The sequence below is a fragment of the Alligator mississippiensis genome, chromosome 4 (assembly GCF_030867095.1).
Source record: "Alligator mississippiensis isolate rAllMis1 chromosome 4, rAllMis1, whole genome shotgun sequence".
In the NCBI taxonomy this organism is placed as follows: domain Eukaryota; kingdom Metazoa; phylum Chordata; order Crocodylia; family Alligatoridae; genus Alligator; species Alligator mississippiensis.
Window position 1 is genome coordinate 160,918,306 of NC_081827.1, and position 16,366 is coordinate 160,934,671.

Below are 16,366 nucleotides of genomic sequence, written 5' to 3' on the forward strand. Positions count from 1 at the left end.
AAGGTTGGTGAAGATTTGTTATCCTAGCTAGCTACTGTGTTACACAATCAATCATGATTCACTGAGGGACCAGCTCAATGCACAGTAGCTAGCTAGGATACCAAGTTAATGAGCAAGGATAAACACCTACAAAACCACAGACTAAGGAGAGGAAAGAATCAATACAGAGCCAGGAACTGCCCATGTCACGAGTTTTGTCTGTGAGCAGCTAGGGGTGCAGGGCCCCAGAACCCCCCTGCACCAATCTCCTTAACAGCTGGCAGGCTTTGTGGCCGCAACAAGGCCTAGCAGCCAGGCCTGCAGTAGTTCCCCCCCCCCACCCTCTGTGCCCTAAGACAGACAGTTGCACAAGCACCCATGACACGAGTTTCACCCGTCAGCAGTTAGAGGTGCAGGGCCTCAGAACCCAGAAGCCCCTGCACCTACCTCCTTGAAAGCTGGCAGGCTTCATGGCCTCAGCAGGGGCTATTAGGCCTGTAGCTTTCACCCTGCTGTGACTTAACACACAGTGTCACCCATGTCATGAGTTTTGCTTGTCTGCAGCTTGAGGTGCAGTTTCCCCCAAACCCCTGCACTTATCTCTTTGAAACCTGGCAGGCTTTGTGGCCTCCGCAGGGCCTAGCATGCCTGCAGTTTTGACCCTAATGTGGCTTAACACATACACGTAACATGAGTTTTGCTTTCAAGAATTTAGGGTGCAGTTTCCCCCAAACTCCTGCACCTATATCCTTGAAACTCAGGGCAAGTTTTATCCAAATCATGACATAAATGACAAAGTTATAGGCTGTTTTGTCCTTCCCCATTATATCTTATGGGCAAAACGTTGAAACAGCGTTGAAACGAAGAAATGTTTCAACATGCCTCATTTTGTTTTGAGGATGTTTTGACTACATCTGTTTCGATTTTGTTGTTTTGACCTCGAAATGGGATGAAACAGCGTCAAAACAAAACTGGTGATGAAATTTCACACAGCCCTACTGGCTACATGTCTGAGAGCCATGCTCTAGCACCCCCTGGCTTCTGGCCTGAGCCACTACAGGCATGTGACTGCATTTCCTGAATCAAAAGTAAATGTCTGTTCAGTTGTTTCTCAGTTTAATCTCTGCAGTTTACATTGCAAAGACTGAACTGATTCATCCTTGGACTTTTTGACTGTCTGTACCTAGCCCAGGAGTTTTCTTAGCCTGGTACAGGAAATACCATGATCACTAGGCCTCTTGTAAACTAAGAAGTGGTTTTCCCACAGTGAAGCCTGTCCCTTGCACTCTGGGCATGCTGACCCCTGAAAGTTTCCTGAGATGCAGGAAACTCAACTGCACAATTTTGTGGCAATGGGGGGCTGCTTTCTTGCTTTCCCCCCACCTTTTGGCTAAGAGTAAGTAAGATTAGGGGGCCATCCAAACCCCAAGGTCACTGGGCCTGCACATAGAATGTCTGCCACAGATTTGAGGAGTATTTGAAGCCTCGGACTGATGATCTGGGAAGAAGGATGCTTGCCTGGTGTTCAAGCCACAAGGACTTGAAAAACTGAGCTCTGCTCAGTTCAAACTTGGAACTTGATCATTGGGCTCTGCCGAATAGGATTCAGAACTGATTTGGCCCATAAAACAAACAAAAACATTGTGGTAGATCCCATCAGCAGTTTCTCGGCCTCCTGAGCTAAGATCAAGCAATCAGCTGAAAGCCTGATCATTGCTGTAAGGGCAGAGATAGGGATTGATGGAGTGTAAGGAGTGGAACTCAAAACAAAGGCAGTGGTGGCAAGTAACCAGGAGGTGGAAAGTGAGATAAAGAGTGGAAAATTTAGTCTAGAGACAAATGGAGAGTGGACAAAGGTGGAGAAGCAGAGAAGAAAGATGACAAAGGTGAGAGCAACAGCAGAAACAGCAGCAATGTCAGATGCAGTGGCAAAGATGGTGATGGGGAAAGGAACAAGGCCAGAGGCAAGACCGGAGAGAAGGAGAAAAGAAGATAGAGCAGGAACAGCAGGAGAAGGTAAGTTGGACGAGAGGCAAAAAGTGGCAGGAACACAACAGAATGCCAGCTCACCAGGAGCGGCACAACAGGAAGGCACAACTGAAGATGCAACAAGAGATGTCAGGGAGGATCAGAGATTGAGGATAAAATCGATATCAACCGGTGATGGGATGCAGATAGGATTGACAATGAACAGATAGGAGTTCATACAAAAGGTAAGATATTGGAGGTGCAGGCAGAACATCTCACCAGTCTGACTGCTTTCCAAAACAGAAAGTCTTAGGAGTTTACTTACTGGAACGGTGAAGGGCAAGAACATTTTTGGAAGAAACATGCAGAGGAATGTGGAAGGGAAGAATTAAGAGGGATAAAGTTTATAGCAGGGGAAAAGTCAAGGGAATGAGCGATTATGGTAAGAACGTATATGGATTTATTAGAGGTAGAAGACATAGAAAGGTGGATGGAATTGAATTTGCAAAGAGTAATGTGTGTACAGAAGGTATGGGATAAATATAGTATATGGACAGGTCTTGGAGGGCACGAGTTGTGTTGAGAGCAAACAAGTGGAGCTCAGGTCGGGTGCAGTACCTCCCATCTGTGATCCAGCTGAGGCCACACCAGGGATTTACAATGAACCACGAGCAACCAAAGCAATGTAGCAAAGTGACAAGGAAAGGCACTTGTCCATACATGGTGGTCTCCTCATAGTGTGTTACAGATGTGAAGGGAAGGGGCATAGAGCTGTAGAGTGCTAGGAATCCCTAAAATGTAGTAGTTGTGGGAGGGCAGGAGACGTATTCCACAGGTGTCCCAAACCCTATGAAAGCAAGGTATGTAGAAAAAATATTTCAAGCTGTGTCTATGGCCGAATTGCTGATTTTCCAAATCAGCATTGAATCTTCAGATTTGGAATCCGGCTAAATTGAATCGGGACAGTGATCTGAATCAACTAATTGAATCAGTGTCCCCAATTCAGGCCGAATTCAAATTGAATACGGCCCATCTCGCACACCCCCTAATAGAGAAGACTGATGGGAGGGGCAGAGAGTTTCAGATGGTTACTGAGGTAGTAGTTTTTTATGAGGTTGTATATGAAGGAAAATTGTTCTGTAAAGGTTTAGTATATGTAGTTGTTTTTGCGATAATAAGTTTTGGTAAAACAAGGATGCTTAATATGTGATGCTTTGTAAGTGTAGGGTGATAAGTGTGTGTTTTAATAAAAAGTGTAAATAAAAAGAAAACTGTTTCCATCAATATGTTTGCCAAATATGGGCCACGTGTTTTATGGTCATGCTCAGTGTTGGCCACATTTAATCAACTTCATAGTTGGTTTCCATTACTGAGCACATGCTGCTTTGGGCAGTAGTTTAATGACACTGCATATAATGTGGTTTCCTTGTATGCGAATGTAAGACAAGGGGCTTTTTTTTCCCTATGCTGACTGGGGGAAAAAACCTTGTCCTGTATCTGAGTCAATATGGTACCTGTCACACAGTACAATATTGCCCTATCATCCTACATGATGTCCCACACCGGTTCCTGTAGTGTGTTGCTTGAATTAGTAGGTTAGGCCTAGTCCTCTCCTTTTTCATGTTCTTGTGACAAGCTATTTAGCAGACTTAGCAGATTTGTTGGAATCTGACAAGCCACACCGTAAGCACTTCTGCTGTAGCCTCAAACTTGCAACCTCTGGGCTGTTAACTGTGTGCCTTAGTGCTTGTGCCAGCCCAAGCCAGGCCTAGTTAAAGTGTTAGAAAGGGTTAATATATCAAAATGTAAAATGTACCAAGCCATGAAGGACAGCTGCCTTAAAAAAGCAAACAACAAAAAAAAACAAACCTCAAATAACCAAGAACTAATCAAGCTGCTCATGGTTAAGTTGGTACTGAACAGGAACGTAATAAACAAATTAAATTAATGATGTGTCAACATGCAGAACGTGTAAACAGTTTGGGTATTGAAAAGATGCATGCTTGGCATGTAATTAATATGCTAATTGGCTAGTAAATGCATAATCAGAAAATGTATCTCCACAACTGAATGAGTATTAATGTGTGATTGGATTATTCAAGGAATAATGCATGTATATAAAATGCTGGATTTTGAAGGACTTTGGATCTCCGTAGCTTACACCTCTCCCCTCCGTCAATCAGCCTGATCACCTGACAGATAATAAATAAAGGCTACTTTGGGTTATTATACTCAGTGTGCTTATTCAAACTATGCAGAAGTGGAACTGGAACTGTTCCTGGAAATTGCAACACTATGTGCCAACTCTGCTAGCTACAAATTCTTTGGGATATTCTAGAGCTGTATTCAACAAAGCTACATAGCCACCCAGCTAATGTCAGAACCTTAAGGGGCTGATGAACACAGGTTAGGGAGCACAGCAGGAAGTTTCAGTGTACTTGTAGCTGAAAGAAAGGAGAAGCAAAGACAAAACAGATTGCCTGAACTTCTCTTCAGGAGGTGTAGAAGAGTCTGTAGCATTTTACTCCCCCTGCCTTCCAGATATTCATGGAAATAAGCTATGGATGCTGGGGTGTGAACACAAAACAAAGAGTACTGGTAGGGAGGGGAAATAAAGCAAAGGAATGGTACACTGCACTATCTTTGAGGGCTAAGCCACTGGACCTCCTTACCTTTGGCCAGCCAGGAATACAGAACAATTTGGGAGGGTGTGTTTCCCTTCCATGTGGCCACTGCTTCTGCTAGAGGAAGAGAAATCTCCCTAAAGACTAATTTTAAGGAGAAAGTTAGTGCTAAACAAATTAGATCTTTACTAAAAGAAGCACTGACTGGTTCAGAGGACAAAGGGTCAAAAAGTCGCTCAGTGAGGAAAATGTTACCTTCTCTCAATTTTTTTGCATACTAATAGGTTCCTTATATACAAATTGGCATTTTCATACAATGTATTCTCAAGCAGGACTACTACTTGCTCTCAAGCTTTGTACAGCCATACAGGTTCAGTTGGCAGGAGGTTTAAAAATACAAGACTTGGGCTCAACAAGAAAAAATGTCTTTTGTCATGAAATGGAGGCACTATACTGCCACACTACCACCACCATGTCCCAGGGCACTCTCCAGTCCAACTTACAAAGCAAAACTCAAACTGAAGCGAGAGAGATGAAAAATAAGGTTAGCTTCAAAACATCACGGGACCAGAATGGAAAAAACAGGCCAAATTCAAAAGACAATACATTTATAGCAGCAGGTTTGCCTTACCATAAGAACTGTCATACTGGATCAGACCAAAGGTCCATCACTTCAACAATAGCAAGTAGCAGATGCTTTAAAGGCAGAGTATAAGAAACAAGCCTCCTCTATCATCATGGACATGTTACATACCTAAATGTTGTATTTAACAGCCTTGGATGGACCCATCTCCTGTAAGTTTGTCTAACCCATTTTAGAACTTGGTTTCACTTTTGGCCTCCACAGCACACTGTGGCAATGAGTTCCACATGTTAAATTATTCACTACATGAAAAAAGATTTCTTATATGAGATGTCACGGCCCACGAAACTTTAGAACACAGACCAGCACACAATCCAAGTACAAATCCACTACTGCACACAGAACTACACGGCCAGATTTCTAACAAAATAAACAAGAATGGTTAAATTATTAAACGGATGGTCTTACTGCAGATTATGTCTTTGTCTAATAAGAATTCCTCTAGTATGAAGGCTGACTGATGAGCTAGCTATGGCTTTTTGGGCTTCATTAACACAGTCAGTTTCCTGATTTGGGTATATGGGTATGTCTCTAGTGCGGTCATGGCCTGACCAAAGTTCTTGTAGACACACCCAAGCTAGCATCAAAACTAGTTCATTTGGATACTAGTCGCACACCACCAGAGCAGCATAGAACTCAGTACAGCTTAATCATGAAGTATTTACTCTGCTTCTTGGACAGGATTTGCATTAAGGTGTAGATGGACTCTACATATGGAGACAACACTTTACATGGAAGTAGAGAGACAAACGTTTAAAAATCAAGAGCAGAATGATTATTAATAGGACAAAAATGAAAACTGAAGAACTGATTAATTCAATGCAGGTAAAAATTAAGGACCAGACCCTGAGAAGAACAGGTCATCTGTAATTCACATTCAGAATGTATGTTCATTAATCTCTGGCTCAGACCTCAAATATACATCTTTTGGCAGGCAGATGCCCAAAATACTTAGTACTGGCTAATGAATTATCTTGGAGGCTCTCACTGGTTGGATGCCTTGTTATAGATATAAAAATAATTGCTGCTTCTGCCTGAACATGGCATAGTAAATTAACACTGTTACATAGAGACATCAGCATCAAGCATTTTTTAAAAATTCATGGATCTGATGAACTGGACTCTGAAAATTAAATGAAAAACTGACCCCTTGAAGTGGTTTGCTAGGACTCCAACCAGCTCTCCAATACGGCTTTCATTAGTCGGCTGTTGGCTGAAGAGGCAGACAATGAGGTCTTTGTTGTCTTTTGTGTGGAACACCACAAGCTGGTCCTTTCCATTGGAGACACTCAATCCTATCAACTTCAGAAAGAAAACACAGATTACTATTTTACATATTTAAGTATCTTCCTAACCACTCTGTACTATCAGCAGAATGGAGTAGATTATCTACTATTATTTCTGTCTTTAAATTCTATGACTTGCTACAGTACACTATCCCAAGCCTTCAGTTCTAGTTATAAAGGATCACAAAGCTCACTCCATGGCAAAGGTTAATAGGCAGAGCATTCAGCTTCTGAAAGCCCCCCAAAATTAAGACAAAGAAGAAGAGATTGAAATTGTGCATTATCCTGGGAGCCAAGTGTCCAAAAAGAATGTGGTAAACTCCTGAAAGCTTGTATCAACTCTTTATCTGTAAAATGATTATTATTAGTAGTAGTAGTAGTAGTAGTATGTATAAACATTACCACAGTAACCATGTTCATAGATACAAGTCGTGTGACATAAGCAAGTCACATATTCCTCAAAGCATACCAGTCTTACTGTGCACCAGGGGCCTGTTGTGCTAGGCACTGTCATGTGCCCCCACTGCCACTTGCAAGAACAAATAGGCTAAGAATGGAGAAGCCTTTTGCCAATTCCTGTAGGGGTGTTGGCTACCAATAATTTCTGAATGGATGTCATTGCAGCAGGTGGCAGTTGTACCAGCACTTGTTTTTCCTTTCCAAAGGAATCCAGCAGCAGAATGGTGGTGTGATGGAGAGCAATTTTTTTCTTTCAGCTTAACAATCAAACATAGCCCTTAGGAGGGATCAATGAGCAAAAACCAATAACAAAATTAACTAGGTAACCATCTTGATGCAGAACTTAAGGTGGAGAACCAGTGAAACAGATTTAGATACAGTGCAAGTATTTGTATGGAGATTATATACATATTTGGCCTCTTGATTACATACAGGAATGTCAGCGTATGCCTATTCATAACACACACACATATAATCCATTTCTCTCTACATAAAAATATCTAGACTATATAAAATACATATAATCTATATCTTTACCATTAGATAGACAATTAACCAAAAGGCCTACTGTCTCCAAGATGTAAAGATATTGCAAGGTGGGGGGGGGAGGGGAAAGAGGGGCACAGAGGAAGGGGATGGACAGACAGAAAATAATAATAATTTTAAAAAAGAAAGAAAAGGAAAGGAAAGGAAAAAAAAAAAATCAAGAGAGACTCGCTTTTAAGAGGTTGGAATAAAAGACCCCACATGCCACAAGAGGAAAACACAGCAGAAGATCTATTTTTCTCACAATATTTTGCCTCCACAAGCCTCATGAGACAAAATGGGCCCCCCTCTAGGACTGCCTGAACAGGTTAAAAATGAGGGGCAATTAATCTGGATGAAACCAGAAACTACAAATTGCCATCTCCTGTGCTGGAATAAATATCAGAACTAATCTAACTGGAGAATACCTAGAACCTGTAGAAGCCTATACTGCATTCAGGGATGATCAGGATCAGTCATAGGTTTAATAACAATCCCAGAGGCACTTTCCACAAAGCAGCATTTCTCAGAATCATACCAATCAGAGACATAACACTGCTGCAGCACCCCCCAGAAGTCTGTGCAACAAATACCAGAGTAGCTGCCTCCAAATTTCAGAAATAACTGACAAACAGAAACCCCAACTAATACACTTCCTCAATCTGAGACAGCTCACTGCTGCAATAAAATAGACTAAGCTTTCAGACTAACTACACAGACCAATTTTAATATTTTAGATACCCAACAGAGATTTCCTGCTGATGGTAGCTCACCTACAGCACACAATGGGGGCTTTTATTCTCCACTCTACATAATACTTTAAAAAATTATAAAATAATTTAAAACCAGGTTACATTTATACATGGAAATTACCAACTATCTGGGTATATGTTCCTTAAAATTATATTTGCATGCTTAAATAAATATCAGCCTGTGCTCACAAGAGAAATCCATGGATTATTGCTAGCTGGGCTTTAAATGTGCATCTACTATGAAAAAAAAAGAATGAAGTACTTGAATTTTAAAATACTATTTAAAAATTAATAGTTAGCTGAGCTGTGTTAGGAGACCAATGGCCCTCTAGCAAAAACATTTCTTGTTTTTTCTGCTGCAGTCTGGAAAATATAAGACTGAATCTTAAAGACTTTATAAAAAAGCAAATGAAGGCATCTCCACTGGAATGGTCTCAGTAAGTACACGGAATAGTAATCCTGTTTTCCTGGGTATTAGCTTTTCCTGAAGATCAGAAAAATAAACTCCCCAAAGACCATCCTTTGTCTTATCCATGTTTCTACTGTGAAAGGTGGTCAGAAGTGATTCTTCCACTGCTCAGTCAATCCCCTTTAAACTCCCCCCTACCATTTCAAATGATCAGCTTCTCCCTCTGTAGATAAGAACAAAATTAATGCTGCCTTTAAAAATAAATAAATAAATAAATAAACAAAATTCACATTGAATGTTAGGATCTCAAAATAGTGGTAACAGGCTCTAGAAAAAACTGTTAGAGATTAGGTATAAAACACGTATACACCAAAAATCCTTCTAATCTTTTCCATTTCAGAGAGCAGTTTAAATTGTGTCTAGTTTTATAAAACATTTTCTTTAAGGGACATGTGCATGTAAACATAGAGTTAAGTTGCCAGCCTACTGAATGCCAGGTTCCACAAAGCCCAGTTTATTCAGACAAACACAGTTGCTAAACACAAGCACAAAATTAAAGAGACATAAAAAGAATAATGCAATACAGATCCAATACAGATGGAATTTGCAATCCGGCACATGTTAAAGGATATTTTATGTTGTTACTTATAAGCAAAACACTTAAAAGGAGATGGGAAACTACAGGATGGTTTCTTGAGCTAAAAACAAGTTTATGGATGTACCAGACATCAGCTGACTGTCTCCAATGAGATTTCCATGGAAACACCATCCCTAGGGATGTTGCCATGTTGATAGGGTGCTTTAGAAATGGCGATAGTGAGCACTGCTGGCAGGCAGATGAATGTCAGCAGGGCTCACCCCTGGGAACACTGGAATGGCAATGTATCTTCCAGATGAACACACATCTGTCTAGCAAGGCACATCTACTAATGTCATAAGCACTAAGGCTAGTGTAATTATTATCCACTTGCTTCTTAAAAACATACAATCCAAACAATAGTCCCCTCCCCCTTCCACTCCACCCCCAGAAAAGAAACATCTATATCATTAACTGGCTATTTATGCCATCTCCCTCAGCAAAATATAAACCAGAATAAAGAGCATCCTGTGCTAAATGGGGCCACGTGTGCTGAAAGATGAGATCTATAATTAACAGATCAATTATTAAAAGACAAACGGCAAACGCTGATTAACAAGGCCTAAAACAATTCTACAGGCAGAGAGCTGATGCGCTTAGCAGGGATTCAATTTAGGGAGTCCTGTAAACTAGAAAACCAGAGCAGTTCACATGTGTGCAAATCAAATCTAACTCTGAATTCCTTTCTTTCCACTCTTATTCTTGCTGCAAGGAACAGAGTCAGTGATAAATCACTATAGCCTTTAGTCAGGCAGCATGCTTCAGCACTATGATGCAATGTTTCTGTACCAATTTCTAGTGTTCCCACAGGCCACACACTAGGATAAGCACACAGAAAAGAAGAACAGCCTGGCATGGCAAGTCTTGAAAACACTACCCTATCTGGAGCAGCAGCATTTGGAGGTCTCTGTGCTCTGCAGAATGCATTCTTTTCTCGCTTTTCCCTCTTGCAAAATACTTCAGGATCTCTGACAACTGTTTATATCAAGGAGACCGTTTAACAGAAGAGCCCTCCTCAGTGGCAGGCTGCTAAAGGGATAATTGCAGATTTACTAGAAAAGCTGATCTTTATCTATTGAAATCTTCAGCATTCAAAAAGCACAAGACCTAGACGCACAGAAATCTTAACTGTTTCATCGCCACATGAAATTTGAATTATATCTTGCTGGCATCTCAGCTAATGCTCTAAAGCTTATGCTGCAAGGAAGTCTTCATTCATTACATATGAATGGATGCTCTACTGTAGACATGTGCATTATGTGAAGGTCTATAATTACAAATTCTTCACACCCACAGCCTTGTTTTTGGGGCAACTTGTATGCAGACTAATTTGCAACCCTCTTTTTTTTTAAACATTAAGTTTCAGAGCAAATATGGTTATGCTCAGGCTACTGGAGCTGTCAGCACCACTGGCATCACTATCACTGAAAGATGTTGTCTGTCTGCTAGAACAATGGAAAAGCTCAGCCTTCAAACCTATATGATTGATAAATGTAAAGGGAAAGCAGGCGCCTATTGGAAAAGAAGGATGACAGTGGTCACGAGTTATATGTGGACTTATTTTCAGTTACTCATGTAGTAAGTGACTTATATTGATCTAATGAGAGAGGTGACAAGCTCACAGCTGCTCACTATGTTAATGAAAATCTGGTTTCTGCTTTGTCCAGCAAACAGGTTCATTGCGATGCACACAAGCAATAAGAGAATCCAGCAGCATGTTTTCAGCATAGTTTAAAGCAGATTCCCTGTATATTTTAATCACATAGTTTCTCACACACAACATGCCTCCAAATATAATATGCACCTTATTTTTGAAAGGCACAATGAAGATAGATAAAAGATCTTTCTAGTTATGGCTGCATAGAGCATGGACAGAGCCTAATCTTCAATTGACTCGCCCACTCTTTCCTACATAATCTAAGCCAAATCCCTAGCTAATGCTAACGACTGGTCTTCATGGGTGAATCTAGGATTCTGCAAAGAATTAAAGCATCTGTGCTAAACAGCTGAAGGTTAGTTGAAATACAGAGACCAGGAGCAGCTACCAGACAGCAAAATTGCTCTAAGAGAGTTTAGCTTGATTAGTGGAACATCAAAACTGGGAAAAAGGAGAGAGAATTTTTAACACCTGTAGAGTGAGGAACAATGAGCTGTTAAGTCAATTGACCCAGCTGCCTGAACAGTAATACCACGGCTGCTGCAATGTACAGCAAAAATCAAACCAGGGTACTTTCAGCCTCAGGCAGAAAATTAGTGTTCCTGCTTCATAGAAACACCTCCGCCCCCTGTTTTGGGAGGGTTTTTTTTGGGTGGGAAAGGTACATATTGTATGCAACAAAATACAGTAAGTTGGTTTGGAACTGGCTGGAATCTGCTGTTCAAATATTTAATCTGTTGACAATTTCAATTTGTGCAATTAAGAGATAATGACAATTAAACAGAACATCAGTCCAGGAAAATATCCTGCAGCTGCTGCGTAAAATGGAAAAGCAAGGCTGAGATATTTTTTCAGAGCATAAGAAACTGATGCTGTGACAATGCTCTGTTGCAACCACTAATCTTATTGGAAAAAAATGACTCATGTAAGCAAATACTTTGCCCCATTATGCACACCCTGGCCTGGTTCGCTGCGTTCATCAACCACTAACACACATTTGGGGTAGATGAAGGACAAGGAGGAGCAACTGAGCTTGAGAGGGTAAAGTAGGACTAATGCCCAAATTATAGAAGAGAGTTACCAGCTATGACTCCCTTTTCAGAGTCCCTATGACTCTTTCCCCAATCTAAATTTCCCCTCCCCTTTTCACATACAGGGCACACTGGTTTACTTATTTCTTCCACTGACAACATCCCAACATTCATTTAGTAAGACTGTGTACTAAGCCTGCGCGAAGTGGCTAGTATTTGCTTCGGATTTGGCCGATTCAGGGGACAGTGATTCGATTTGGCGATTCAAATCACTGTCCTGATTAGATTCAGCCGAATCAGCCAGGCCAGGCCCATCCCCTGCCCCTCTCCCAGCCCGGCAATGGCTGCCCCAGCTCCCAGCACTGGTTAAAAACAAACAAACAAACAAACCAACCCTGGATCTCCGGGTGCTGCCAGGCAGGGACGATCCCTGCTGGCCCCCACTGCCCCACACTGTGTGGGGGGGCTCTGCCATGAGCCCCCTGACCCAACCCCCACCTTACTCCCCCAGCCCCACCATGGGGGCCAGCTCCAGCCCTTTAAGGGGAAAAAAAAACAAACCCTGAAAAAACCTCAGGACTCACTGCTCCTGCTGGCAGGGGGTGATCCCCACTGCCCCATGCCACGTGGGGGGCTCTACATGAGGCCCCAAAGCCCCTGCAGGAGTGGCAGTCCCAGGGCTTTTCTCGTTTGTTTTTTTTCTTAAAGGGCTGGAGCTGGCCTGGGTGGGGCACCCGTGGGAAGGCTGGGGGAGCAGGGGGGAGTCAGGGGGCTTGTGGCAGAGCCCCCCCATGCAACATGGGGCAGTGGGGGGCAGCAGGGATCACCCCCCTGCCTGGTGGCACCTGGTGACCACTTGGGCTTTTCTTTAAAGTACCATGCTGGGACAGAAGGGCTGGCAGGGGACCCCCATGGTCCCCTCCCCCTCGTACTTACCAGCTCGGAGTGACTGCAGCTCCCTACTGCAGCCACCAGGGACTGCCCGAATCAAAGCTCTCCAAATCTTTTCCGAAGATTCGGAGAGCTTTGAACCGATTTGGACCTTTAAATTGGTCCCCTGATTCGATTAGGGTTTGGAGATTCAGCCGCCGAATTGGGCCAAATCTCCTCCGAATCGAATCACCGCCCAAAGCTTTGCACAGCCCTACTGTGTACGGCAGTGACATTCTCAAAGCAATACAACTGGGCCTTGTCATTTCATTATAATCATTGTGGCTTTACCTCAGGCTGAAATAAATAATTAGAAGTGAATCAGCTGAAAAGGGACACTGAAGAGCTAAGAGGCCAGCTCTTTCCAGCCCCCTCCCACCAGTGGTAATCTGCATCTTTGTCAATGTGAGCTGAGCTTCTGTTAGCCTGGAAGCCAAATACTAGGCTGATTCAGAATTTAGTTTTTTTATAAGCTTTACAAAAAAATTCAAACAATGTTGAGGGTCAAGCCAACCCACAAAGGCATAAAAAACCTAAGTTAGCCACTCTGACATACTAACCTCAATGCATGGGGCCATGATGCTGCAGCACACTGTAAGAAAACAATAAAACATTTTGCAGAGCAAAATATAACAAGTAGGGCTGTGCAAAGCTTTGGGTGGTGATTTGATTCAGAGAAGATTTGGCTCGATTTGGTGGCCAAAATTCCAAATCCAAATCAAATTGGGGACCAATTTAAAGGTCCAAATCAATTCAAAGCTCTCTGAATCTTTGGCAAAGATTCAGAGAGCTTTGATGATTTGGGCAGTCCCTGGTGGCTGCAGTACGGAGCTGCAGCCACTCTGAGCTGGTAAGTACTAGAGGTAGGGGAGGGGGGGCTAGGGGAGGGGACCATGAGGGACTCCTGCCAGCCCCCCGCCCCCTCCCACTCTCCCAGCCCCCACCCACCCCCGACCTCTGCCCACTGCCCCCATGGCTGCCCTGCCTGCCCCAGCTCCCAGTGCTTTAAAAAAAAAAGCCCAGGTGCTTACCGGATGCTGCTGGGCAGGGGCGATCCCCACTGCCCCCCACTGCATGGGGGGCTCTGCACAAGCCCCCTCGACTACCCCCCCCACCCCCCCCCGTCTACCACGGCTCTGGCCCTTTAGGAGAAAAAGGCTTGGGGGGGGGGTCTTAAAGGGCTGGAGCTGGCCCGTGCAGGGCACTTGTGGGGGGCCTGGAGTAGCAGGGGGGGAGGGGGTTCAGGGGCTCATGCAGAGGCCCCCACGCAGCGTGGGGTGGTGGAGATCGCCCCCCCGCCCAGCAGTACCTGCAGAACTGGGGCTTTTTTTCCCCACCAACTGCGGGGAGCTGGGGCAGGCGGGGCAGCCATTGCTGAGCTGGGAAAGGGTTGGGGGATGGGCCTGGCCCGGCTGATTCGGAGATTCGGCTGCTGCTGAATCTCCGAATCAGATTCAACTGAATCAAATCAGGACAGTGATTCAAATCACTGAATCAAATCACTGCCCCCCGAATCAGATGAATCCGAATCCGAAGCAAATACTAGCCAGTTAGCACAGACCTAATAATGAGCAGTTTGGTTCCTGACCTTTATGGTGGAATTAGAACAAACAACCGCCTTGCAAGGAAATGGCATTGCTCAACTCTCAGGATGTTAAACACGACTCACTGTAAGTGTCATCTTCACTTAGTAGGTGGAGAAATTGTGCCACGTGTTTATTACCTTACCTGAGCCACGAGTTCAGTACCTTACTTGAGTTCAGAGGGAGTCTGCCTTAGAGTCTATGATAAAAAAATCCCAAGCCCTCAGGTTCCAATCCTCTTTACTTACATTGTAGAGAGGGATGGTCTTCATCACCTTGTACTGTTTTATGGGGTCCATCTTATAAAGGTGTCGATCAGTGATAAAAATTGCTCTGTCCTCAACCTTGTTAAACCGATTTACCTGTAAAGAAGCAAATTTCCACAGGTATTCAGTCACACAGCTTTGGAGTGCACAAAATGCAAGAAAAAGATCCCCATATTACTGCATAGCTCTTCTAAAACACCTTTCCTCAGTGCATCTCAAAGCACTTTACAAAGGAAGGTGACATCATCCACACTTAACAATGGGGAAATGGAGACACAGAGAAAGGAGAAGTGACTTGCCAAAGGTTATCCAGTAGATCACTAGCAGAGCCAGCAACACAACCCAGAGGTTAGATTTTGTAAGCGACTTTGTCACCTACAACCATACCCATATAGCAAACCTATTGTGTTAGGTAGCAGCATCCTCAAACATGCCACACTGCTCCAGGCAAGCTGTTACCTGAATTGGAAACAGCACAGCCCTGTTCATGTGGTACTGCTAGCAGCCTAATTTTTGTCACTTAGCCATGCTAAATAGCTCATCTAATACATCATACAAATGCAACTATACTGCTTCTGATCTCGAGAGCAGTCTATGCAGAGAAGCATAGCTTGTCCAAGGACACTGCTCTTGGCACAGTAAGTTTCCAAGGCAGATATGCCCTATAGCAGGAGCGGGCCTGTGGAGGTACGTTGTCTGGCTCATGGTGGGACCCTCGGTCCCACCTGGCCCAGGCACCACCCAGCCCATGGTACATCCCATCACCCCCTGGGCACACAGCAGAGCTGGGGCAGCTCTGCAGCTGGACTGTACTTCTAGGCAGCCCAGGCACTAGCACCTCCTTCTGGCTGCCACCACTGCTGGCCACAGCCCCATGGTACTGGTGGGGACCTGCATGCACAGCCCTTACCCTGGCCCACCCCATGCCCACTCCGGACTCAGTCCAGTGGAGTGGACCAGCTCCAGACCAGCTGGAAACCATGTGCACAGCCCTGCCCCTGGCCCACCCCATACGCGCTCCAGATTTGCCCACCCATGCTGAACAGTGACAGCAGCGGTGGCAGCTGGGCAGAAGCTGCTGCTCGACATGGGGAAAAAGCAGTCACTTCCCCCTCACCACTGCCAAGCCTTTCTTGCTGCAGCCACCCAGAGCCTACATCTAGGGCTGCCCTGCGGCTCCTCTGCATTGCCACCACTGCCCCACTGGGTGGCTCAGAGGCAGTGGCGATGGTGGAGTAGAGGAGATACAGGGTAGCCCAGGTGCAAGCTCCAGGCAGCTGCAGCAAGAAGGGCCTGGCAGCAGTGAGGGGGAAAGGGTACTTCCCTCATGCAAAGCAGCAACTTCTGCCTGGCTGATGCCACTGCTCAGCATGGGCAGGTGGGGACTGGAGCAGGTACTGGATGGGCTGGGGTCAGGACTGTGTGCATGGGTTCTTGCTGGTCCTCTCCAGCTGGGGCAAGTCTGGAGTAGGCATGGAGTGGGAGGGGCTGGGGCTAAGGCTAGGGCTGTACACTGTTGGTGGTGGCAGGGAGGAGCAGCAGAGTGCTCAGGCTCCAAGTTGTTGCAGGGGGGGATGATGCTGACTGGCCCACAGCAACTCCCCAGAACTGTCCATG

General features: G+C 44.3%; 1 protein-coding gene and 1 pseudogene across 1 annotated transcript in view; one reads left to right on the forward strand and one right to left on the reverse strand.

The window, feature by feature from the left end:
• The window catches only part of MYO1D (myosin ID), a 274,772-nt gene that overhangs the window by 87,815 nt on the left and 170,591 nt on the right, over positions 1 to 16,366 (reverse strand). The window contains exons 20-21 of the mRNA XM_014596285.3: positions 14,732 to 14,845; positions 6,362 to 6,516 (exon numbers count right to left, since the gene is read on the reverse strand). Coding sequence (XP_014451771.1) covers positions 6,362 to 6,516; positions 14,732 to 14,845 — 269 coding nt within the window. The remainder of the gene's footprint in view (positions 1 to 6,361; positions 6,517 to 14,731; positions 14,846 to 16,366) is intronic.
• Positions 1,176 to 1,360, forward strand: LOC132250464 (U1 spliceosomal RNA; annotated as a pseudogene).